This window comes from Ceratotherium simum, chromosome 17, assembly GCF_057802395.1.
Source record: "Ceratotherium simum simum isolate JZ-2026a chromosome 17, ASM5780239v1, whole genome shotgun sequence".
NCBI lineage: Eukaryota > Metazoa > Chordata > Mammalia > Perissodactyla > Rhinocerotidae > Ceratotherium > Ceratotherium simum.
The window spans coordinates 11,784,042-11,808,438 of record NC_141916.1 but is presented as its reverse complement, the minus strand read 5'-3'; the positions used below and the strand labels follow the sequence as shown (position 1 = coordinate 11,808,438).

The 24,397-nt window shown below is 58.6% G+C and overlaps 1 protein-coding gene across 1 annotated transcript in view; it reads left to right on the top strand.

Moving 5' to 3' along the window:
• The window catches only part of LRP1 (LDL receptor related protein 1), an 81,306-nt gene that overhangs the window by 32,666 nt on the left and 24,243 nt on the right, over positions 1-24,397 (top strand). Inside the window, exons 14-42 of the mRNA XM_004429287.3 lie at positions 512-713; positions 1,089-1,214; positions 3,813-3,953; positions 4,050-4,175; positions 4,582-4,698; positions 5,158-5,238; positions 6,870-7,037; positions 10,024-10,206; positions 10,634-10,834; positions 12,019-12,264; positions 12,465-12,662; positions 13,864-14,068; positions 14,243-14,407; positions 15,090-15,334; positions 15,576-15,707; positions 16,007-16,234; positions 16,457-16,631; positions 16,721-16,815; positions 17,062-17,211; positions 17,380-17,520; positions 17,882-18,016; positions 19,582-19,713; positions 19,964-20,098; positions 20,291-20,420; positions 20,550-20,676; positions 21,013-21,164; positions 21,258-21,382; positions 21,710-22,087; positions 23,468-23,657. Of these exons, the coding sequence (XP_004429344.1) occupies positions 512-713; positions 1,089-1,214; positions 3,813-3,953; positions 4,050-4,175; positions 4,582-4,698; positions 5,158-5,238; positions 6,870-7,037; positions 10,024-10,206; positions 10,634-10,834; positions 12,019-12,264; positions 12,465-12,662; positions 13,864-14,068; positions 14,243-14,407; positions 15,090-15,334; positions 15,576-15,707; positions 16,007-16,234; positions 16,457-16,631; positions 16,721-16,815; positions 17,062-17,211; positions 17,380-17,520; positions 17,882-18,016; positions 19,582-19,713; positions 19,964-20,098; positions 20,291-20,420; positions 20,550-20,676; positions 21,013-21,164; positions 21,258-21,382; positions 21,710-22,087; positions 23,468-23,657 (4,829 nt within the window). The remainder of the gene's footprint in view (positions 1-511; positions 714-1,088; positions 1,215-3,812; positions 3,954-4,049; positions 4,176-4,581; positions 4,699-5,157; positions 5,239-6,869; positions 7,038-10,023; positions 10,207-10,633; positions 10,835-12,018; positions 12,265-12,464; positions 12,663-13,863; positions 14,069-14,242; positions 14,408-15,089; positions 15,335-15,575; positions 15,708-16,006; positions 16,235-16,456; positions 16,632-16,720; positions 16,816-17,061; positions 17,212-17,379; positions 17,521-17,881; positions 18,017-19,581; positions 19,714-19,963; positions 20,099-20,290; positions 20,421-20,549; positions 20,677-21,012; positions 21,165-21,257; positions 21,383-21,709; positions 22,088-23,467; positions 23,658-24,397) is intronic.

Here is a 24,397-nt window from a genome sequence, read left to right as displayed (position 1 = left end):
GCGCGCACCAACGCACCGCTTCTCTGGCCATGCTGAGGCCGCGTCCCACATACAGCAGCTAGAAGGATGTGCAGCTATGACATACAACTATCTACTGGGGCTTTGGGGGAAATAAATAAATAAATAAATAATTAATTATTAAAAAAAAAAGATCCTGGCAAATGTTTGTTGGGTGAAGAAATGAATGGATGAATTCTGGCTGTCTGCTTAGTACTGTGTGTGTGTGTGTGTGTGTGTGTGTGTGTGTGTGTGTGTGTTGGAGGAATATGAATGAACATAAATGAGCCCAAGAGAGGACAGGATGGACAAGCCCATCAGCATCCTGCTGGGTTCAGGGTCTGGCACCTCGCTGTGCGCAAAGCTATCACCCTCAGGCCAGTGGAGGAAACAAAACCCACAGCCAGGACAGGGACAAATGAGTGTACAAGACAGTGATCCCCCTGGGCCTCTGGGCCTCCCTCAGGCACCCCATTTGTCTCCAGCTTCTTGGTAACCTCCCCTCCATTCCTAGATTGTGTACGAGGGTCCTGAGCTGAACCACGCCTTTGGCCTGTGTCACCATGGCAACTACCTCTTCTGGACCGAGTACCGGAGTGGCAGTGTCTACCGCTTGGAACGGGGTACAGGAGGCGCGCCCCCCACTGTGACCCTTCTGCGCAGCGAGCGGCCCCCCATCTTTGAGATCCGCATGTATGATGCCCAGCAGCAGCAAGGTACCCTTGGGACTGGGGCTGGGGACAGGGTGGGACCTAGATGGGGTGTGTGAGCCTCCTATGGGGGTAAAGGTGCTCCCCAGGGATCTTAGCTCTGACTTTTGAGGCTCTCGAGAGGAGAGGCCCCCAACCCAAATTGACTCTGTTCTCATCCCGCTTCCTGCCCGTGCCTGCGTCTCCTCTTCTCCAACGTGTTCACTGTCCTCTCCACATTTCCTCCCTTTCTGTCTCCTCACCTTAATACATCTCCTCCCCACCCTCTCGTCTCCCCCGCCCATCCTCTCATCTTCCCTCTTTGGCTGTTCCTGACCCTGCCACAACCCATTCCCTGCCCTCCCCACTCCCCTTCCCCTCCCTGTGGCCCCTCCCTCACAGTGGGTACCAACAAATGCCGGGTGAACAACGGGGGCTGCAACAGCCTGTGCCTGGCCACCCCTGGGAGCCGCCAGTGTGCCTGCGCCGAGGACCAGGTGTTGGACACAGACGGTGTCACTTGCTTGGGTATGAGGGGCCCAGTGGGAGTGGGAGGCAGGGGAGCAGACCCCAGCAGGAGGAGGCCACAGGGTCCAATCAGAGTCAAAGGAGGCAAAGAGGGCCCTGTGGGTGCAGTAGGAGGTGAGGGATGTGGGGAGAGAAGGCTCTGGGGGCCAGGGGGCGGCTTAGGGAGGAACAGGGGATGGGGGGGTCTGGGGCGCATGAAGATTAGGGGAAACTGACGGATGAGCAGGACAGCCATGGAAAAAGGAAAATATTCTTCTTTTACGTTTATTTCCTCATTATTAAAGCAATATAAAATGGTTCTCGGGGCCGGCCCGGTGGCGCAAGTTGTTAAGTGCGCGTGCTCCGCTGCGGCAGCCCAGGGTTTGCCAGTTCGGATCCCGGGTGCACACCGACGCATCGCTTGGCAAGCCATGCTGTGGCGGCATCCCATATAAAGTAGAGGAAGATGGGTACGGATGTTAGCCCAGGGCCAGTCTTCCTTAGCAAAAAGAGGAGGATTGGCAGATGTTAGCACAGGGCCGATCTTCCTCACCAAAAAAAAAAAAAAATAGTTCTCAATATTGGAAATTAGAGAATAGAAAAAAAGCTCAAATCCCACCTACAAACACCACTATATTGTTAGCCTTGTGATAAACTGAACACCATCCCTTTTTCGTTAGGCGGGTTATATTGTTGGGTTTTACATACCTGCAATCACCCTGTATAGAAAACGTCTTCTGCCCTTTTTGGCTCATATGTGTTACAGCATTTTCTGTGTTATTTTTGCATTGTTTTAAATACCCTCATTTTTTAATAAAAGTAGGTCATGCTCATTGTAAAAATAAATAAATAAACAGTATAGAAAAATATAAGGAGAAAGTACATCACACCAAATTCTACCACCCACAGATACCACTGTAACCATTTTGGGGAACACCCCCCTAAATATTTCTCGATGCATTTACCTTAAATGGAATCATGCTGCCCATGCTGTTCTGTTTCCTGCTCTCGTCACTTGACGGTATGTCGTGAATACGTGAGCAGAATTCCTGATGGCTGAAATATTTTTCATCTAGTGAACGTTCCATAATTTACTCAACCATTTCTCTGCTGTTGGTTGTTGCGGTTTTTGCCAGTTTTTGTTGTAATCACTGCTAACATTTATTGAGCACAGACTATGTACTGGGCACTGTTATAAGCACATCCCACACAGTAACTTATTTACTCCTTAAAATATTGCTGTAGGGCCGGCCCGGTGGTTCAGCGGTTAAGTGCACGCGCTGCGGTGACCTGGGGTTCACAGGTTTGGATCCCTGGCGCAGACCGACATACCACTTGTCAAGCCATGCTGTGGCGGCATCCCATGTAAAGTAGAGGAAGATGGGCACAGATGTTAGCCCAGGGCCAATCTCCTCAGCAAAAAGAGGAGGATTGGCAACGGGTGTTAGCTCAGGGCTAATATTCCTCGCAAAAAAAAAAAAAATATATATATATATATATGTTCCTGGAGGGATTGTATTGTTATTATCCCCAATTTACAGATGAGGAAATTGAGGCCCAAGGTTAGAGCAGGGATACGAACTCAGGAACTCTGACCAGAGCCCATTTCTTAATTCCCCGCTTTGCCATCTCGCACCCCCTCCTGCCTTCCCACATCCTGGCTGGCTTTCTTAGGATAGACTCCCAGAAGTGAAAATGGTCCGTGGGCCTACGCATAGAGCTAAGAGTGCGTGACTGGGGCCAGGAGGAGGGCAGGAGCATTGACGGGGAGGAGATGTGTGGGGCCAGGGTGAGGGAAGGATCGTCTACACGTTGAAATCACCACACGTTAATGCAAGAGTGACTCGAGAACATGACACTGAACCAGGAGCTCAGCCCTTAGGGGTGACGGGGAGTGGCCTGGGGGCCCATAGGAGTAGGGGTGGTGGAGTCTAATCACATGAAAGCCAACGCTGACCTTTCAGGAAGGAGAGGGGGGAAGAGTCAGGAAGCAGGACTGAGGGGCATGGCGGGCATCTCCAGGTGCCCAGGAGTCCATGGACTCTGGGACCCACAGGAAGTTTCAGGGATTAGAGAAGGATAAGAGACGAGTCAGAAAGGTGATGGGCAGAGCTGTAGGGTCCGGGGACGGGCTGACCGGGAGTCCTGGGCTTCTTGAGGTTACAGATGCAAACACAGACAAGGGGCACTGGATGCTCCTCTCATAGCCCAGGCAGGTGGCGGTGGTGAGGGGTGAGTGTTGGGGGCCAGGAGCCGGGGCCTGCGCAGTTCTGGGGCCTGTCTTCACTCCTGCTGGTGGAGGGGTGATGCATCTGTGAAGGAAAAAGTCCAGCGACCAGGGCCGGGCCCTGGGGGTCCCTGAGATGACTTCCAAGGGGCAGTTTGTGGAGATGGCAGGAGGGGGTGAGGAGAGGTCTTCTCAGCAGGGATAAAGGTATAGGGGGCTCTTGGCTCCTTGGAAGCTGCTGTATTCTCATGCTGTTCATGAAGAATTATGCACCAGGAAAAATTACTGTCTGCATATTATTTTAAAAGACTAAAACCAGCCAAGTGCAGGGGCTCGGCACCTGTCCCAGGCTCTGGGTCTGACTCTCCCCCTCTGCCCTGTGGTGCCCACAGCGAACCCGTCCTACGTGCCCCCGCCCCAGTGCCAGCCTGGCGAGTTTGCCTGCGCCAACAGCCGCTGCATCCAGGAGCGCTGGCGGTGTGACGGTGACAATGACTGCCTGGACAACAGTGATGAGGCCCCCGCCCTCTGCCGTGAGTCACCCACCTGCCCTCTTGGGGGGACCACAGGCCACAGGGCAGCAGGTGAAGGCCTCCCCCCTCGCTGACCCCTGATCTGTTCCCCCCTAGATCAGCACACCTGCCCCTCGGACCGGTTCAAGTGCGAGAACAACCGGTGCATCCCCAACCGCTGGCTCTGTGACGGGGACAACGACTGTGGGAACAGCGAAGACGAGTCCAATGCCACCTGTTCAGGTGTGGGGTAGGGCATCGCCACCCTGGGCAACCCTCAGTCGGGGAGGCAGGCAGGTGGGGAGCCAGGCTGGGAAGACAGGGGTGGAAGAAAGAGAGAGGGGCCTCAGGGGAAAGCAAGGGAGGATGGCGCCCCGAGCCGGAGGACTGAGCCCACAGGGGACAGAGCAGCTCTAGACTAGAGATGACGAGCCGGGCAGGTGGATCTTTCCTTGGAGGATCCAGAGACCCCTTGAGAGATTGGGTGAAGCGCCCGGTGTGAGACCACATCGGTGGTTTTGGATGTCTCTAAGAGAAATGGCTTTGAGGCCCTTGGGAAGACTTGCTGATAGGCAGAGAAAATAGGAAAGAAAAAGAAATTAAGAGAAAGGACAGGACCGTGAGCACTCACACCCATCCCTGTCCCCAGCTCGCACCTGCCCACCCAACCAGTTCTCCTGTGCCAGTGGCCGCTGCATCCCCATCTCCTGGACGTGCGATCTGGATGATGACTGCGGGGACCGCTCTGATGAGTCAGCCTCGTGTGGTAAGAGGGACAGCAGGAAGGCCAGGCTGGCACTGGGGAGGGCGAGCCCATGAGAACGTGCCCTGGGGGGAGGCGCTGGAGAGACCCTGCAACTTAGCACCTGGGTGGCCCTGAGCAAGTTACTTAATCTCCGTGGCCTCTATGAGGTTCATCTGCAAAGTGGGGATCATAATAGCACCCCCATCACAGCGTTGATGTGGGGGTTCAGTGAGATCTTGCATGAAAAGCACTCAGCACAGGGCCAGTGTTTGGTAACTAGTAGCTTGAAAAAAGGATGCTCAGAGGGGTAGGGATGAACGAGCAGAATTTCAGGCTGAGGCACGGCCACTTAGCCTCCCCTCCCCTATCTGGCCGGGCTCAGGGCTGCTGGTTACGGGAGGGACCCTGCACCTACCTGCTCACTTCCACGATGCTGTGCAGTCTTGAGGGCCCTACTCAACTACTCTTTCTCCCTGACAGCCTATCCCACCTGCTTCCCCCTGACTCAGTTTACCTGCAACAATGGCAGATGCATCAACATCAACTGGCGATGTGACAATGGTAAGAGTTGCCTCCCTTCCCTGCCCTGATTCCTTGGAAAGCTAGAAGCCTCAGCCAGGCCCTGGGTGGGAGGTGAAGCAATTTTAGAATCCAGCCAGGGACTCCCTCCAGTTCACTGGAGTCCCACTGGGTTGGCTGGGAGAAATAAGGATGAGCCAGAAATGCCTTGGGGAACCAAGATGGAGCAGGGGAGACTCTGTCCATCTCCGGTGAGCCATTTCTCCCCTGGCAGGGCCTGAGCTGCCCATCCTCCGGCAGAGGCTCAGGGGCCAGGGAGGATGAGTGAGAAGGGGCAGAGGGGCAGATCAAGGAGAGCCCAGTGCCCAACTCCCTTCTCCCTGAAACCCTGTCTCCTGGGGTCCTTGGTGCACCCTCCAGGCTCTGGCTCCAGGCTCAGGAGCCCACCTGGCGGTCAGCCATGGACCAGGCGATGTCAGCCCTGAACCCACGGGTCTGTGGATCGTTATGTGTGTGCCGTCTCAGGGCTGTGGTTGTGTCCGTGTGGTGTTGTGACATGTTCACCAGTGGCTCCAGCCCTGACTAACGTGTGAGAGGATATATTGGGTCAGCGCCACGTTGCCCCTCATCTTTGCTGTGTCTCGCGTGCCAATGGTTGCCCTGGCGGTTTCTGTGTTTCAGAGAAGGATTGTGGGGACGGCTCTGACGAAAAGACCTGTCCTGAGCCTGCCGGTCAGTGCATAGAAGCACATGCACCATCACCCCCAGAGCCCAGCTGGCTTCGGCCGCCTCTCAGGACCCCCAGGCAGCTCCCCTCCCCAGAGCTCCTAGGATGTGAAGGAAAAGCAAAAGAGAGACGAGAGAGAGGGAGGCAACAGAGGGAGAAAGGAAACAGTGGAAGGGAAAGAAGCAGAGAGGGAAGAGGGAACCCCTCAGAGGAGAGGAGGTGACAGAGAGGCGGGGACAGGATCGAGACAGAGTGGGAGGAGAGAGTTAGAGAAGCAGATCCGCTTGGAAAAGAGGCAGGAACACAACCCAAGGGGGACAGCCAAGCCCCAGTCTTCTCAAGCATCCTGAAAATGTGGAGGGAAGTCCCGTAGCCCCCACCCAAGAGGCCTGGAAAGCAGGACGTTCATTCAGTCACCCTCAGATGCCTTCTGGAAGTGGCCCCTGACCCTTCCCAGCCACAGGTGGTGCCCCTTGTGAGCCGGGCACCCAGGACATCAAGCCCAGCAATGCCCAGGCTCAGTGCTGGGCCTGATTAAGCCTTCCTACCCAGCAGAGAGGCCTCACCTACACTCCACCCCCCTCTCTCCCTCCAAAACTAGAGAAGTCCCTGCCTTTCCCTAACGTAAGCAGACCCCTGTTCCCACACCCTGCCAGAACCAGAAAGGAACGCATCCTGTCCCCATCCTCCACCCTGCCTCCCCCAGCCTTCGGGACTCAGGGAAGGGCCCTCCTGGAGCCCGCCAGTCTCTCCTGCCCCCACGGGGGCCATGGTGCATGCTGCAGTCTATGCAGTTTCTGTGTCTTTTCCGTTTGTTGTTTTCTCAGTGGCGGTTGGGGTGGGCCGAGGGGGGGAATGGGGAGGTGGGTGGGGGCCCAGAGCTGGGGTCAGAGAGAAGGCTGCTTGCTGACCCCTCCTCGCCTCTCCCATTCTTGCCTCCCCCCAGACAACGACTGTGGGGACAACAGTGACGAGGCCGGCTGTAGCCACTCCTGCTCCAGCACCCAGTTCAAGTGCAACAGCGGGCGCTGCATCCCCGAGCACTGGACCTGCGACGGGGACAACGACTGCGGGGACTACAGCGACGAGACGCACGCCAACTGCACCAACCAGGGTGGGCGCCTGGGGCTGGCCGGGCGGGTGGGCCTGTCCACATGCCAGTCACTCGGGCGGCCAGCCATCCTCCTCACTGTGTGCCGCTGCCATTCGGGGACCAGAGAGAACCCAGACCTGGCTCCATCCTGCAGGGGTGTCCAGTCCTGTGGGGGAAGGAGACTACAGACGAGTCTTCAGCACACAATGTTACGATCGCAGGCTTGGCAGTGGGTGGCCTTGGGTTTGAGCTCCAGCTCTGCATCTTACTATCTGGGTGGCCTTGAGCGAGTTACATAGTCTCCGTGGCCCTCTGAGTTCCATCTGCAGAGTGGGGATCAAGACAGCACCCACATCACAGCGCTGATATGGGGGTTCCCTGAGATCAGGCATGAAAAGCACTCAGCACAGAGCATGTGTTTGGGAGCTGGTAGCTTGAAAAAGGGATGCTCAGAGGGGCAGGGATGAATGAGTGCAATGGGGACAAGGGACAGAGAGCTGGCTCTGTGAGGGTCCCCTGTGCCCAGGCCTCCTGGGGCGTGGGGGCTGAGTTTCTGGAAGGCACAGCCCTTCTCGGGATGGTGGTGTCTCGGCTCTGGCCGGATGTTGCCATGGAAGAATGCAGACCCAGGGTGGCCCTGGCTTGACAAGTCAGAACTGCATATTTTTATGGGAACTCTACCCATTTTAAACACTGGTGTGTTAGTTTCCGAGGGCTGCCTCAACGAAGTACCACAAACTGAGTGGCTTAAACAACAGACATTTATTGTCTTGCAGTTCTGCAGGCTGGGAAGTCCAAGACCAAAATGTCATCAGGGTTGGTTCCTTCTGAGGGCTGTGAGGGAGGATCTATTGCAGACCTCTCTCCCAGCTTCTGGTGGGTGCTGGCCGTCTCTGGCGGTCCTCGGCTTGTACGTGCTTCACCCGGCCTCTGCCTTCATCTTTACGTGGCGTTCTCTCTGTCTCTGTGTCCAAATCTCCTCTTTATATAAGGACACAGTCATGGTGGATGAGGGCCCACCCTAGTGACCTCATCTTAAACTGATCATCTGCAAAGACCTATTTCCAAATAAGGTCACGTTCACAGGTACCATGAGTTAGGACTTGAGCATCTTTGAGGAACACAGATCAACCCATAACAACTGGCAAAGTTTTAAAAACACTGCAGGCCAAAATCTTCTAGTAGGCCTCATCTGGCGCCTGGGCCACCAGCCTACAGCCTCTGCCTTGTAGAGTTAAGGTGCACAGAGTGGGGACAGGACTGCCAGCACTGAGCACCCGGGATGGGCCCAGCACTGCGAGGGAGGATGGGGGTCACTTGAGGCCCGAGAAACAGTGACCAGTCTCAAGGGCCATCTCCTATGGAACAGGGAGCAGTGCCTGGGATTCTGAGAAGGGGCCCCTGGGGGCCTGCAGTCAGGCGTGCTGCGAAGAGCTCCCTGCCCCTCACTTATGAGCTTTGCGAACTTGGACAGGTCGCTTCCTCAGAGCCTTGGCTTCCTCCTCTATGAAATGAGAGGAGACGTGTGGGGGTCTGGCACGTGGGAGCAGGGCTGTCAGGATTGGTAGCCACTGTTAACTCTGGTTGTGAGCTGGAGTGGTCTGGGACCGTTCAGAAGGAGGTGGAGACGAACTGGGCCCTGCTGAGAGATTAGGCTGTGGGTAAAGGGACAAGGTGGCGGGTCTTCAGACAGGGGGTGGGGGTGGCCTGGAGAACCCGGCAGTAAGACTTAGAGAGTGAAGCTGAGCACTCCTGCAGGGACCGGGGTGGGGCAGGGCCCCCCAGACTAGAGGGAACAGCGGGGAATGAGGCTGTGCCCGAAGGGGCAGGTGACAACAGCAGGTGAAAGTCAGGCTCTGGGGACCTTCGGAGGATTTTGAAGCTGGAAGGTGATAAGATGTGGGAGGTGCTTTCAGAAGATAATCCTGGAAGGGGATTAGATTGGAAAGAGGTTCAGGGGCCCCGAGGAAGGAAAATCAGCTCAGAGGCTGTTGCTGAAGTCCAGGCACAAGATGAGAGCGTCGACCGTATTGACGGCGAGAGGGCGTGGGGGGAGTGGGGCTCACAGCAGCATCCGGGGTGCGAGGTGTGCCTCCCAGGTGCTGCCCGCACCCCTTCCCTGGCAGCCAGAGTGACCCCGCAGAACATGAGTCAGATCATGCCCCAGCCCTGCCCTCCAGCCGGCACCAGCTCTCTGCACGCTTAGAATCAATGCAGCCCCGCTCTGTGGCCTGCAGGGCCCCCTCTCTGATCTGACCTGCGTCTCTGCCACTCATCCCTTCCTTCACTCTACTCCAGCTGTGCAGCCTCAAATATGCCCTGGGCATTTTTCGAATGTGCCCTGCAGAGTCCTGTCTCAGGGGCTTTGCACTAGCTGTTCCCTTGGCCTGGCACCTCCAAGTGTCCTCGTGGCTCACGTTGTTCACGCCTGGCTCGAACGTCTCCTGTCAGAGGCCATCCCTGATTGTCCTCGGTACAGCAGCGTCCCTGTCCCTCTCTGGCCCTCACTCAGGTTTGTCTCTATAGCTTGAGCACTACCCGCAGTTGCACTCTGGATTTCCAGGTCTTGTTTTCGCTTCTGTCTTCCCCACTAGAACTTCAGCTCCATTAGGGTGAGCACTTTGTCTTCCTTGTTCACTGCTGGCAGCTAGAACAGTGCCTCGCACATAGTAGGTGCTCAGTAAGTGTTTGTGGAGTGAATGAATGAAACAGTGGCGAGGCTGAGGTGGGGGGCATTTGAACTCTGGCCTAACAAATTGCTTATCCAATCGAGCCCTGGCGTGTGACGTAGGGAGAGTGGACAAGGTGATGGCGGGGGTCCTGGAAGGTGTGACATCCCTGCCTCTCAGTTAGGGCTTCCGTGGAGTTGGCAGGGCTCGAGAGCTCTCCATCACTGCCTCTGTTCATAGCCCCATGCTGGGCTTAGCGGGAGGGGACTGGAAGGCAGAGATGGGCATGGCTGACCTGGAGCCCCTACCCCCCATGCCCTCCACCTGTCCCCCTGCAGCCACACGGCCTCCTGGCGGCTGCCACAATGATGAGTTCCAGTGCCGGCTGGATGGTCTGTGCATCCCCCTGCGGTGGCGCTGTGATGGGGACACTGACTGCATGGACTCCAGTGACGAGAAGAGCTGTGAGGGAGTGACCCACGTTTGTGACCCCAATGTCAAGTTTGGCTGCAAGGACTCTGGTAAAAAGAAGGATTGGAGGGAGCCTGGAATGGGGCAACAGGGACAGGAGGAGGCCATGTTGAGAGCAGTGCAGTGGCAAGGGAGACAGTCCCATACTGTGAGGGGTGGGCTGGGGACATGGTGAGGCAAAAGGCTGCACAGCAGAAGCTTGTGCATGATGCCTGGGGGAAGGTATGAAGGGACCAGGGCCTGCACTGAGGGCCCTGGGAGGTAAAACACACATCAGAGTTGAGCTTCAGCACCTCCTGCAGATTCCTGCCTTCTTTGTTGCCAATGTGAATTTGACAGAAAAAGCCTCAAGGTTCCTAGTGGACCCCAAGGCACTGCAGTCATGACCCTATTAGAGAAACCCACTGGGTCTGGGAAGAAGGGCATAGAAAGCCCTGCTGCCCAGGCCTGGCCCCTCATACTATACCCTTCTCTCAGCTCGGTGCATCAGCAAAGCCTGGGTGTGTGATGGCGACAGCGACTGTGAAGATAACTCGGATGAGGAGAACTGTGAGTCCCTGGCCTGCAGGCCACCCTCGCACCCCTGCGCCAACAACACCTCGGTCTGCCTGCCCCCCGACAAGCTCTGTGATGGCAACGATGACTGTGGAGATGGCTCGGATGAGGGAGAGCTCTGCGGTGAGGCCCAGGCCTAGGAGAGGCCCCGGGAGAGGAGAGGGGAGGGTGCCTGTGTAGGGGGTCTGGGCCAGCGCAGGGGAGACAGGGCAAGCTCTGTGCGGAGAGGTCTGAGCCCAGGAAAGGGCAGCTCTGGCTGCTGGGTGAGTCATGCCCAGAGCAGTTACCAACAACTGTGTTGATTTCGGACTTCCCTTGGCAAGAGACAGTGCTAAGCATGTCACACGTTACAGCATTTAATCCAGAAAGCAGCCCTGTGGGGCAGATACTACTGTCATCTCCATCTTACAGAGGAGAAAACTGAGGCACAGAGAGGTTAAATAACTGGTCCAAGGTCACCCAGCTCCTCAAGTGCTATAGAGAGAGTGCAGGGCAGCCCCTCCCTCAGGCACAGCCCCTCACCCACACTCGTACTGCAGAGCGGTGCAGAGCCGGCTTCCCAGATGGAGACACCTGGGTTGAGTGTTGATGTGGTCAGGGTGGGCTTCCCAGAGGAGGCCGGGATTTAACTGGTTCCTCAGGATGGATATATCTTGCAGAGCAAGTGAAAAGGTGGGAGGAGGAGGGTGTGCATTCCAGATCAAAAGAAATGGGGGTCAGGGAGGGCCACATGGTGTGCTTTGGGGACGAGGAGCAGAGCAGAGCAGCCTTATCTCCTCTGAGCCGGGCAGAACATCGGGTTCCTTGAAGACGAGGAGGGGGAGATAAGGCAGGTGGGGGCTGGCCCTGAGAACTGCTGACGGGTCATCAGTCAGGCTGGCAGATCCCAGAGAGTGTCAGAGGACCTGGGACAGGACATTCCCTACCGCACCCCACCCCAAATCACACCCGACTCAGGATCAAGGACAGGGGAATGGACCTACCGACCCTCCCAGAGAGAGGCAAAATTCTGGGGCCCCCACCACGGGCTCAGGAAGGGGCACGGAAATAGAGACGAGACAGAGATACAGCCGTGATGTGGGGGTGCCCCTCCAGGAAAGGGGAGGGGTGGTCCCGGGTGGTGGGTCCTGGGGTCCCAGCCCTGGTCCTGAGGGAGCCTGGGAAGTGGTGGGACAGAAGCGTGGCCGGGAATGGAAAAGAAGGACACCATGGGTGGGGTGCCAGGGACTTGGGGCCCAGCCCGGCCGTGGTCCTGCCTCCTCCCAGATCCTGACCCTGATCCTGCCCCCTGCTCCCACCACCTCCAGACCAGTGCTCTCTGAACAACGGCGGCTGCAGCCACAACTGCTCTGTGGCACCTGGTGAAGGCATCGTGTGTTCGTGCCCTCTGGGCATGGAGCTGGGGCTGGACAACCACACCTGCCAGATCCAGAGCTACTGTGCCAAGCACCTCAAGTGCAGCCAGAAGTGTGACCAGAACAAGTTCAGCGTGAAGTGCTCCTGCTATGAGGGCTGGGTGCTGGAGCCCGACGGGGAGAGCTGCCGCAGCCTAGGTGAAACACGGGTGGCCGGGGTGGCCGGGCAGGCTGGGACAGGCCCCTGAGCCGCGGTGGGCTGCCCTAGGGCGGCCAAATGCCAAGGCTGAGGTTTCCATCCAGGCCCAGGGCCAGGACCAACAGAAACACTGCCTGCCTCTGGACAGGGTGACAGAGGCAGCAAGCCCCTTGCTGACCCCTATCATTCCCTCCCCCAGACCCCTTCAAGCCGTTCATCATCTTCTCCAACCGCCATGAGATCCGGCGCATCGACCTTCACAAAGGGGACTACAGCGTTCTGGTGCCCGGCCTACGCAACACCATCGCCCTGGACTTCCACCTCAGCCAGAGCGCCCTCTACTGGACCGACGTGGTGGAGGACAAGATCTACCGCGGGAAGCTGCTGGACAACGGAGGTGACCGCCCTCCCCGCCTGCGACTGATAGGGGCGGAGTGCACCCAGACGGGGCACTCCAGTACTCAGAGCCCCAGGCCCAGGTCCAGGCCCTGAAGCCGAGGCCCTTAGCTCTCCATCCCCCACACTCCTGTTAATTGAGTTAGATTTTGCTGTGGGTCTTGGTGCCTGACGCCCCGTAATTATCGTCAGCAGAGCTGCCAGCCTGATAATTAACAAAATGATCAGCCTTTCTTTGGAACGGCCTGGAGTGCGGCTCCCCAAATCCTAGAATTGCAGGCTTGAAAGGAAAAAGCCATTTAGGGGTAAGGTACCTGAACCCTGCCTTCTGTCCTGAGGCGGCCTGACCCCTCACAGATGTCTTTCGTTAGTAACACACATATTGAGCACCTTCCGTAGGTGCCCTGGGGCCCCTGGGGAGACAGCAGTGATCCAAACAGGCTAAAACGTCTGCCCGCATAGAGCCTACACGCCGGTGGGAACATCAGATATAAACAAAACAAACGATACCATATGGAATATAACAGAAGGGACGGTGCTGGGGATGTAAAGGAAGGAGGCAAGGGGGGTCAGGGAGCACAGAGTGGCATTTTAAATTGGATGGTCCAGGAAGGCCCTTGAGAAGGTGACATCTGGACAAAGACTTGAGAGAAGCACATTTTACGAGAGGAGTTTGTATCGTTTGTAATAGAGAAAACTTGGAACCAGCACAACTGTCCATCAACACGGGGATGGCTGAGTAGATAAGATACTGTTCACACTATGCAACAGTTTCTAAAATAATGAAGTCCCTACATGTATATTACCATGGAAAAATCTCCGAGACAGTCTGCGGAGTGACTTCTAGAAACTTCTGTCCTCTTCGTATTGAGTCTAGGCTGTCCCCCAAAGCCTCCACCATCTGCTGTGACCTCCTCCCATGTGTTAGCCCTTCAGAACTGCAAGCAGAAGGAGCTGCCGCCTCGCCTTCTCCAGGGTTCTGGAAGCCAGGCTTCTCCCCTACTGCTTGACCTCCTGGTGGGGTGGGGGCCTGGGTGAGGAGAGTGGAGGGGTCTGTGAACCCCAGTTGAATCCAGGGCACATCAGAGGTGTTGGCAGAGGTGTCAGGGTGGGGAGTGTGTCATCCGGTGGTCCTCAGGTACCACCATTCAGCCCTCCGCACCCCAGGGGCGTCTAACCCCCCATGACCTTCTCTTCTCCAGCCCTGACCAGTTTCGAGGTGGTGATTCAGTACGGCCTGGCCACACCCGAGGGCCTGGCTGTAGACTGGATTGCAGGCAACATCTACTGGGTGGAGAGTAACCTGGACCAGATTGAGGTGGCCAAGCTAGATGGGACCCTTCGGACCACCCTGCTGGCCGGTGACATTGAGCACCCAAGGGCCATTGCACTGGATCCCCGAGATGGGTGAGGACCCTGCCCAGCCCTACTCCAGCCCCATGGTCCCCCAAAGCCTTGTCCAGCCGGGCCGGGGAGACCTGTCTCCTCAATACTGTTGGCCCCCCTCCGCCCTTTACCGAGAATCCTGCCACAGCCCCTCCCCCCGACCTTGGCCCTCCTGACCCCCTCCCCACTCCCCAGGATCCTGTTTTGGACAGACTGGGATGCCAGCCTGCCCCGCATCGAGGCAGCCTCCATGAGTGGGGCCGGGCGCCGCACCATCCACCGAGAGACAGGCTCAGGGGGCTGGCCCAACGGGCTCACCGTGGACTACCTGGAGAAGCGCATCCTCTGGATAGATGCCAGGTCAGCGCCCTCCACCACACCCCGGGAGGCCTCCATCCTCCCCGATCCTTTCCAGGGACAGGGTGGAGTCAGGGGTCCCAGTACCTGGCAGTGATGAGAAGGCCCGGGGGAGCTAGAGCCAGAACCCGGGCGGCCAAGGGCTGGGCCCAGTAGGAGGACTGAGGTCGGGGGAGAGGCTGGGCTGGGGGGAAGAGGTGCAGAGAGGAGAGGTGGAGACAGGGCTGTCACCCTGCACAGGAGTGCCTGGCCAGGGGTGGACGAGGGCTGAAATGCAGCCTCCTGTCCTCACCCACAGATCTGTGCACTCTCCTGGGGACTCTGTCAGCCCAGAGCAAGGGGAAACTTTTCCTCCTTGGTCTGCCCAGAGTGGGTGCCTTTTCCCAACCTTCACCAAAACCCTGTGTGTGCTAACGGTGGCTTGGGGAGAAGGGAGACAAAAGACAAGGGGCCTGGGCGTTGGGTCTGGGAGCTGGCATCCTAGACCTCCTACCACGTGGTTCTCGCTCCAGGGCGGCTCTGTCTGCCTTCCCTGGCCAGCGGGGTTTTGGGGGAAGGAAGGCTCCAGTGTGCTGAGGTTGGGGGGCGGTGGGCCAGGGCCTGGGCAGGTGGGCACCCGGGGCAGGGTGCCCTGAGGGCTGAGGTCCCAGCCGGCATCCTCACTCTGCCCCGACCACGCTCTCAGGTCAGATGCCATTTACTCAGCCCGTTACGACGGCTCCGGCCACATGGAGGTGCTTCGGGGACACGAGTTCCTGTCGCACCCGTTTGCAGTGACGCTGTACGGGGGGGAGGTGTACTGGACAGACTGGCGGACAAACACACTGGCCAAGGCCAACAAGTGGACCGGCCACAATGTCACCGTGGTACAGAGGACCAACACCCAGCCCTTCGACCTGCAGGTGTACCACCCCTCCAGGCAGCCCATGGGTAAGGGGCCAGAGAGGAGCCAGCAGCCTCTGTAGAAGCCCTTGAGAGAGGAGGGGGCGATGAGAACGGGGTGGGGTCTGTGCTGGGACGGTGGGGCTGGGCCAGCCTGCTGACAGAGGAAGGTACGGCAGCAGGCGATGCTGGAACAGGGAGGGTGAGGGGGGTGACTGGGGGGCAGGTGAGAAAGGCCAGGTAGGGGCCAGCAGGTCACAGGATGTTCTTGCTCCTCCCTCCCTGCCAGCTCCCAATCCCTGTGAGGCCAATGGGGGCCGGGGCCCCTGCTCCCACCTGTGTCTCATCAACTACAACCGGACCGTCTCCTGTGCCTGCCCCCACCTCATGAAGCTCCACAGGGACAACACCACCTGCTATGGTAGGAGGCCCCTCCGTCAGGAGCCCATGGCCAACCGAGGCTGAAGGGGAGGGGGTCAGGCGCCCAGGCCCCCCGTTGTAAGTGAAGGTAGACTGTGCCAGTTGGGGGGGACCTGATGAGACACGCTGCAGAGATGGCCACCGTAAGAAGAGGCTGGAACTCCAGCAGGGAGGGTACTGCTCATAGCCAAGGGCCAGCAGCAAACAGAAGGAACCAGAAAAAGGAGGGACCCTCATCTGGGTGGGTGGGGAGCACAAAGACAGGGGGCTGCCCTCAGTGACCTGCCCCGTGCCCCACAGAGTTTAAGAAGTTCCTGCTGTACGCACGTCAGATGGAGATCCGGGGTGTGGACCTGGACGCCCCCTACTACAACTACATCATCTCCTTCACCGTGCCGGACATTGACAACGTCACGGTGCTCGACTATGACGCCCGCGAGCAGCGAGTCTACTGGTCTGACGTGCGGACACAGGCCATCAAGCGGGCCTTCATCAACGGCACAGGCGTGGAAACAGTCGTCTCTGCAGGTTCTGCCCTCGCTCTGGCCCCCCTACTGTGGGTGTAGGTGCCCCCCACCCAGCTCTTGCTCCCCCTGGTCCCCTTGGTCCTGATGTTCCTTCTCCAAGTCCTCCCTCTCAGTGCTCTGCCGGTTTCCTGATCCCTATTCCCCCCGGACCCAGGCTGGCCCCTGCCCCCCCAGCCTCTGTGCCCTGCAAACACCCAACCACAGCTCCCCACTGTGCCCCTAGACTTGCCAAACGCTCACGGGCTGGCTGTGGACTGGGTATCCCGAAACCTGTTCTGGACCAGCTATGACACCAACAAGAAGCAGATCAACGTGGCCCGGCTGGACGGCTCCTTCAAGAACGCGGTGGTGCAGGGCCTGGAGCAGCCCCATGGCCTGGTTGTGCACCCCCTGCGTGGGTCAGTCCAGGACCCAGGGTTGGGGAGCGTGGGGTGTGGGGTGGGGGGGTGAAGAGGACTCTGACCCTCCCCTCCCGGCATCCCCCCAGGAAGCTCTACTGGACCGATGGTGACAACATCAGCATGGCCAATATGGATGGCAGCAACCGCACCCTGCTCTTCAGTGGCCAGAAGGGCCCTGTGGGTACGAGCCTGCCCTGCCTGCCGCTGCAGCCCTTCCCCAATTCCTCGACCAGGACATGCTCTCAGGTCCCCTAGTTGCCCCTCCACCTCCCCAAACTCCCAGCTTAGCACTGGTCCACCACCCTCCCCTCAAAACTGCACCCCCCTCACACCTCCTCTGTGCCCAGCCCTGGAGGCCCTGCTGGGTCAGGCTCCGGGACCCCAGCCCTGGGGCCAGGCTCTCTGGCAGTGACACCCCCTCTTCCAGGCCTGGCTATCGACTTCCCTGAAAGCAAACTCTACTGGATCAGCTCCGGGAACCACACCATCAACCGCTGCAGCCTGGACGGGAGTGGGCTAGAGGTCATCGACGCCATGCAGAGCCAGCTGGGCAAGGCCACCGCCCTGGCCATCATGGGTGAGGGCACTGGCGGGAGCAGGGACGGGAACAGGGCGGGCCAGGCCGGACTGGCTGGGGAGACGGGGGCTGGCCTGGGGACAGCCTGCCCACCCTGCCAGGGCAGGCCCTTCAAGAGAGCTGGGAGTGGGGCCTTCCCCAGGGTCTCATCCCCTCCTGCCACCCCAGGGGACAAGCTGTGGTGGGCAGATCAGGTGTCGGAGAAGATGGGCACGTGCAACAAGGCTGACGGCTCTGGGTCTGTGGTCCTGCGGAACAGCACCACCCTGGTGATGCACATGAAGGTCTACGACGAGAGCATCCAGCTGGGTGAGGCGGGGCGGGGGCAGGGACAGGGGCAGGGGATGGGGCGGAGAGGCCACGGCTGTGGCCAGGCGTGGCTGCAGGAACCCCTGGGGTGAAGGAGACTGAAAACAGATTAGGCTCCACTCACCACCCGAAGGGGCTCCTCTTTCCAATTCTCATAAAGGCACCATATACTCTCTCAGCCGCCCTGGTCCAAGGGCCAGGGGCCCGGGGGACCAAAGACCTGAGAGCTAGGTTGGGTGGTAGCCCCCACAAAGTTCAGGACAAAGGCGATGCCCATGCTGATCCTGAGCAGCGTGAGCCTGACACTGAGGCCCCAAAGAGGGCCGCTAACCCTTTCTCTCTGCCTCCCACCTGCCCCCAGACCACGAGGGCACCAACCCCTGCAGTGTCAACAACGGTGACTGCTCCCAGCTCTGCCTGCCCACGTCGGGGACCACCCGCTCCTGCATGTGTACAGCCGGCTACAGCCTCCGGAGTGGCCAGCAGGCCTGTGAGGGTCAGTGCCCTGTCTCTCCTCCCCGCCTTGGCCCAGGTCCCCAGCCTGACCTGCTCCCTACAGCCGCACCTTCCTCTTCTCCCCTCGGGACAGGACTGCATTCATCACATATTATTAAGTGCCTTCTGGGTTAGATGCTTAGGAAAGCTCTGCTGTGCTGGGTGCTGTGGGGGAGCCAGGGGGCCGAAGTCCCTGTCCCTGTGCTCTGCAGCCTGCACCAGAAGTGGGGCAACATGTAGGGGAAACTGGCCCATGAAGCAGCTCTGACTCTTGGTGCCTGCAGGAGGGTTTTGGAGAAATAGACGGCAGCAGGCAGCGCCGGGGCCCACTCCGTGGGCTTGTAAGGACAAGGGTTTATAGGACAAGTTGGATTCGAGTGCACGGCTCAGAGGAAAAGGGGCCGCACGCAGGGAAGGGGTGCAGAGCACTAGGAGGGTGTGCGGGGCCTGTTGTGGCAGGGTGTGGGAGCCCTGCGATAAGGCGGTGGGGTGGGCGGGGCTCCGCGGGTGCTCAGCCAGGAGTGCCTGGAAAGTGGTGTTCGAGGCAGATTAACCTGGCGGCAGAGAGCCGTTGAGTGGGGGAGGGAGAAACCGAGGTAGTCAGACCAGTTAGGAGGCCATTAGAGGAATCGCAGAGTTAGGAGCTGGGGCCTAGGCTGGGGCTTAGCAGCTGGGCGAAGAGACGGATGAAACTCAGAGACATTTCCCAAGGGCTTGCTGACTGATTTACGAGCTTGCCCCAGACAGCATTTCCCAGAGCACTCCTGGGAACCTCCCTCTTTGATGTGGGTAGATATTACAGAAGGAAACACTAGGTTGAACAAAGTTTAAAGTGTTTTTTGCTGCAGAACTTCTCAGAGCCTTGAATACGCTCATGTGCACTGAGAATTTTTCAAAAGAAGACTCTGGTGTTTGGGGCTTCCCCAAACTCACTCGACCATGAATCCTTTTTTTCATAGATCCCGAGTAACCAGGGCCCATGTGGGGGTTCACTGGGGACACACTGTATCAAGGGATAAAGGCAAGGGAGGATTCTGGGATGCGTGGATAGTGGCGCCTCCTAAGAAATGGGAAAACTGGGAATGAGATGGCTCAGGAGCAAGGTGTTGGGAATGTTGAGTTTGGGGTGTTGGAGAGAGAGTGTGGCACAGACCAGACGGGGGAGGACAAAGATGAACTAAGGTGGAACTGTAGATTTGGGAGTCATCCAGTCCGATAGTCTTGTCTGAACCTCCCAGATTCTAGCTAAGGGCTTTTGGGGGGTTCAGGGTTGTGCTGAGTAAGGCCAACTAGAGGGCAGAGCACAGGGAGAGAAATCCCCATCTCTGCTGCCCTCTAGTGGGGGCTAGAGGTCTTGCGGGTGGTTCCCCAGAGTTGTGGCTGCTTTCTCCACTCCCGGCCAGGTGACCTCCCTGCCCAGGCTCCAGGCCTAAGGCCAGGGTGTGTGCATATGTGTGTTCAGAGGGAAGGAGAGATGGGGGGGGGGGCGGGGATCAAAAGGGAAGCGAAGAAGAACGGGTTTGAGGGTGACAGAAGCCAAGCTCAAAGAGTGTCCTCGTGTTTCAGGTGTGGGCTCCTTTCTCCTGTACTCTGTGCACGAAGGAATCCGGGGAATCCCCCTGGATCCCAATGACAAGTCAGATGCCTTGGTCCCAGTGTCAGGGACCTCTCTGGCTGTCGGCATCGACTTCCATGCTGGTGAGCCATTTGGTGGCAGGAGGGAGTGGGACATGGCCTTTGGGGGTGGTGTGCTCTGGGGGTCTGGTGAGAGGCTGCCTGACCACAGCTGGAGGGGGAGGCACTCACCACAGCTGCCCCTGCCCTGCTCTATCTCCCCTGCAAGCCCCTGGGCACCCTCGGCACTCACTCACCTCTATCCTGACCCCCACCCCGCCCCCGCCTGCCCCTGCTTTGTTGGGCATCCTCACGTCGGCTCCTCCACCTCCAGAAAATGACACCATTTACTGGGTGGACATGGGCCTAAGCACCATCAGCCGGGCTAAGCGAGACCAGACGTGGCGCGAGGATGTGGTGACCAATGGCATTGGCCGCGTGGAAGGCATCGCAGTGGACTGGATCGCAGGTGAGCCGTGGGAGGGCTGTGGGGCTCCTGGTGAGTGGAGGACTGGAGGGAGGTGGGGTCCCAGAGGAGGGATCTGAGGAGCAGGGGTAGGCAGGAGCAGATAGGGAGCAGCAGGAGTACCTGGGGGCTGGGAGGGGACCAGGGACACATGTCCCCACCCAGCCCCCTGAGCTCCACCCACTCCCTCCTCAGGCAACATCTACTGGACAGACCAGGGCTTCGACGTCATCGAGGTCGCCCGGCTCAATGGCTCTTTCCGCTACGTGGTCATCTCCCAGGGTCTGGACAAGCCCCGGGCCATCACTGTCCACCCAGAGAGGGGGTGAGGAGCTGGCCAATCCCCAGCCCTGGCTCGGGTCTGACCTGGTCACTCTGCCACAGCCCACGGTGAGGAAGCCCTCTCTCCTCCATGGTCTGGGGACTGACCCCCACTTCTACCTCCACCCCACAGCTACTTGTTCTGGACCGAGTGGGGCCAGTATCCGCGTATTGAGCGATCTCGGCTGGATGGCACTGATCGAGTGGTGCTGGTTAACGTCAGCATCAGCTGGCCCAACGGCATCTCGGTGGATTATCAGGTCTGGACGAAGGCTTGGACCCCATACTCTGGGGGAACGCTCCCCCTACCCTGGGCCCTGTTCCCCTGAGTCCCCCTGTGATGAGCCCCCGTTTGGTGGGAAGATATGGACCCAGGGAGTCATGCGGTCTTCTGCCAGCCCCCCACTCAGAGTAGGACTGCCACCCCAGAGATGGCGAGTGGGGGTCACTCAGAAGTGGGGAGTGGAGGGACACCTGGAGGTCGGCAGGTCAGAGGGCAAGGAGGATGTGGAGGAAGGGGGAGGATGACATGAGAGGCAGGAGTGAGTGGGGACTGGTGGGGCCCTGGAGGCGAGCTGGGTGCCACTGGCCTGCAGGATGGGAAGATATACTGGTGCGATGCCCGGACGGACAAGATCGAGCGGATCGACCTGGAGACGGGTGAGAACCGCGAGGTGGTCCTGTCCAGCAACAACATGGACATGTTCTCAGTGTCTGTGTTTGAGGATTTCATCTACTGGAGTGACAGGTGAGGGCTTCTGTCCTGGCCTTCTCCTGGGCCGTCTGTCCCCTCCCTCCTGGCCCCCTCGATGGCCTGCTCACGGCCCTCCCCTTCCCTCAGGACTCACGCCAACGGCTCCATTAAGCGTGGGAGCAAAGACAATGCCACAGACTCTGTGCCCCTTCGAACAGGCATCGGCGTCCAGCTCAAAGACATCAAAGTCTTCAACCGGGACCGGCAGAAAGGTGAGGCTGGGGCTCTGGGCTGGGTGGGAGAGGCAGAGAGGGGCTCCCGGCTGGGAGTGCTCTCCCCAGGGCACCCGGAGTGAGAGGGGCTAGGGGAGAAGTCAGACTCAGAGGGGCATTTTCCAGTGACTGCAGAGGCTGAGGAGCTCTGGGACCAATCTGGGTGCTGGGCACAGGGGCACGAAGGGTTGTCGGAACTGGGGATTGCAAGCAGAGCAGGGTGCCAACCAGAGTTTCCACCTTGGCTGAGATGGATGAAACTCCACCTTTCCCCAAGGTGGGCCCTGCCCTCCATAACCTCCTGCTTCCCCGGTGCCCTCCCCCCAGGTACCAACGTGTGTGCCGTGGCCAATGGTGGGTGCCAGCAGCTGTGCCTGTACCGGGGCGGGGGACAGCGGTCCTGCGCCTGCGCCCACGGGATGCTGGCTGAAGATGGGGCGTCGTGCCGTGAGTATGCCGGCTACCTGCTCTACTCAGAGCGCACCATCCTCAAGAGCATCCACCTGTCGGATGAGCGCAACCTCAATGCACCTGTGCAGCCCTTCGAGGACCCTGAGCACATGAAGAATGTCATTGCTCTGGCCTTCGACTACCGAGCAGGCACCTCCCCTGGCACCCCCAATCGCATCTTCTTCAGCGACATCCACTTTGGGAACATCCAGCAGATCAATGACGACGGCTCCGGGAGGACCACCATTGTGGAGAGTGAGCCCCCACCCCAAATCTTCCCAGGAAGTGGGGGGTGTGGGGAGGGTCAGCAAAGACTCAGGGTAGAAAAGCCGTCGGATATCAGCCAGCCCGCCCCTGCCCTGGATCTGAATCCACGTGTTGCTGCGTCCCTGACAAACGGCCAGCGGATCACACTGCACCACTGTAGTTACTTGAAAGTTTCTCCTCTTCTGGAGTCAGACCAGGCCCCCCTCTTTCTTCCCCTCTCTGGTCGTTCGGCCCCCAGGCTGCACAGAATCAGCCAAAGTTCTCTGTGTGTCCGGTGCTCACAGCACGGGCCGTGGAGATGGGCCCAGGGTCAACCCCGGGCACGGGATTCCAATCACTTGGGCAAGTTTCCCACGATCTCCAAGCCTCCAATCCCTGTCTGTGTGAAGGGTCACCTGAGACAGCGGCTGTGAAGAGCAGGTCACACAGGACCCATCGTGCGCTACGTGAAGGGGGGGTGTTAGAGCTGTCCTCCTGGGACGGCCTTCAGCTCTTTGAAAGCTGCCATCTTGTTTGACTCATTTTCTTCTCTCCGAGCTGGAGAACCCCGGTACTTTGACTCTTTCATTTGTCCATTTATTCATTTATCCTGTCCATAAAGGCCTGCCAGACCCGGAACCAGGTGCTGGGTATACAGTGGTGATAAAAACAGACCTGTCCTCTCAACCTCCTCTGGACATTTTCTGCTGCACATAGTCCAGTCCATATGTCTGTCTAAAAATGTCCACTGCTAAACTCGATACTCTAATCGTAGCTGGATCAGGAGAGACGGGCAGCACTGTCCCCTCCCTTTGGGCCATTGTTCAGGGTACAATACTTCTATTAATGCAGCCTTCTGGCCACCACGTCCTCATACAGCTTGAAGCCACTAAAACCCCTGAGTGTTTTTCTCTTAAACTACTGTTCTGCTGCGTCTCTCTCATAGTGCACTTAGTTCTTTAGCCTGAGTATAAGATGTCTACCGTACGACCCAGTTTGGGGTCTTTTTTAAGGGGAAGCTCCCCAGTACAGCCCACACAGGATGTGACTTACTGAAATCCAGTTTGCACCCAACTTGGCAGAACTGTAGCTCCAAGGAAGTGTGACCACAACACAAGCCACATCTCTGTGCGGTGGGGAGACGCAGGAAGGAGAGCTACGGAGATGGAACCTAGGGCGTCATTTGGGTGGGAAATAGGTGGTACAGGAGGGGGTGGGGGCCTCGAGGGCTGCACCCCCAAAAGCTCCCAGCTCCCAAACTTCTCTTCCGGCCCCACATATGCCAGGGAGTGGGTGCCCCAGGCCCCCCCTTATCTTCTGCCCTTGCCGCTCCTCTGGCCCTGCTCTCTAGCCCAGTCCTGACCCACAGCTGCTCCTGTCTCCTCACAGACGTGGGCTCCGTGGAAGGCCTGGCCTATCACCGTGGCTGGGACACTCTCTACTGGACAAGTTACACAACATCCACCATCACCCGCCACACAGTGGACCAGACCCGCCCAGGGGCCTTCGAGCGTGAGACAGTCATCACCATGTCTGGAGACGACCACCCACGGGCCTTTGTGCTGGACGAGTGCCAGAAGTGAGCTGTTGGGCCCGGGGCATGGGGACGGGTGGGCCACAGGGCAGCAGAAACTGCCCCAGGCAGACCCGGGTGGGGGATACAGAAGCAGGAGAGATGGGCTGTAACCTGAGCTCAGCCACTTCCTTGCTGTGTGACCTTGGACCAGCTATATGACCTCTCTGAGCTTCAGTTTCCTCATCTGTAATGTGAGGATAATAATATTTCAGGTGCCTGAACCAAGGGGAGAATCAGGGGGCTGTGGAGGATGCTTCTGGTTTGGTAATTAATTGATTCAGCAGAGAGCCAAGTTCAAGACACATAGTAGGTCCTCTGTATTTCTGGGACTCCAAGCTCAGGCAAAGACTGTTCACTGAACACCTGTTGTGTGGAAGCCTTGGGCTGGGCCTGTTCAAGCCGCCCAGCTGGGGAGCGGCATCATGTTGTTGGGAGGCCCTGATGAGCAGCGCGGGGCTGTAGGTGGTGACCAAGAGGCATCCTGGAGGTGGCGGGATGGCACAGGGCCTGGAAGTGGAAAGACCAGGGAAGGGCAGCTGGACAGGGGCTGTGCTTTGGGCGAGAGTAGCAGGAGGGAGAGCCGAGGCAGGGCGGGACTGCCCTCACAGTTTCCCACCGGCGGACAGGGGCTCAGGTTGCAGAGGAGTCCGAAGCACACAGGCCAGGAAGAGCTTGGGAGGCACCCCGGCTCCACTTGCTCTGCTCTCCTGCAGGGGCAGCCCCGCCCCCACCGCGTGGGCCTC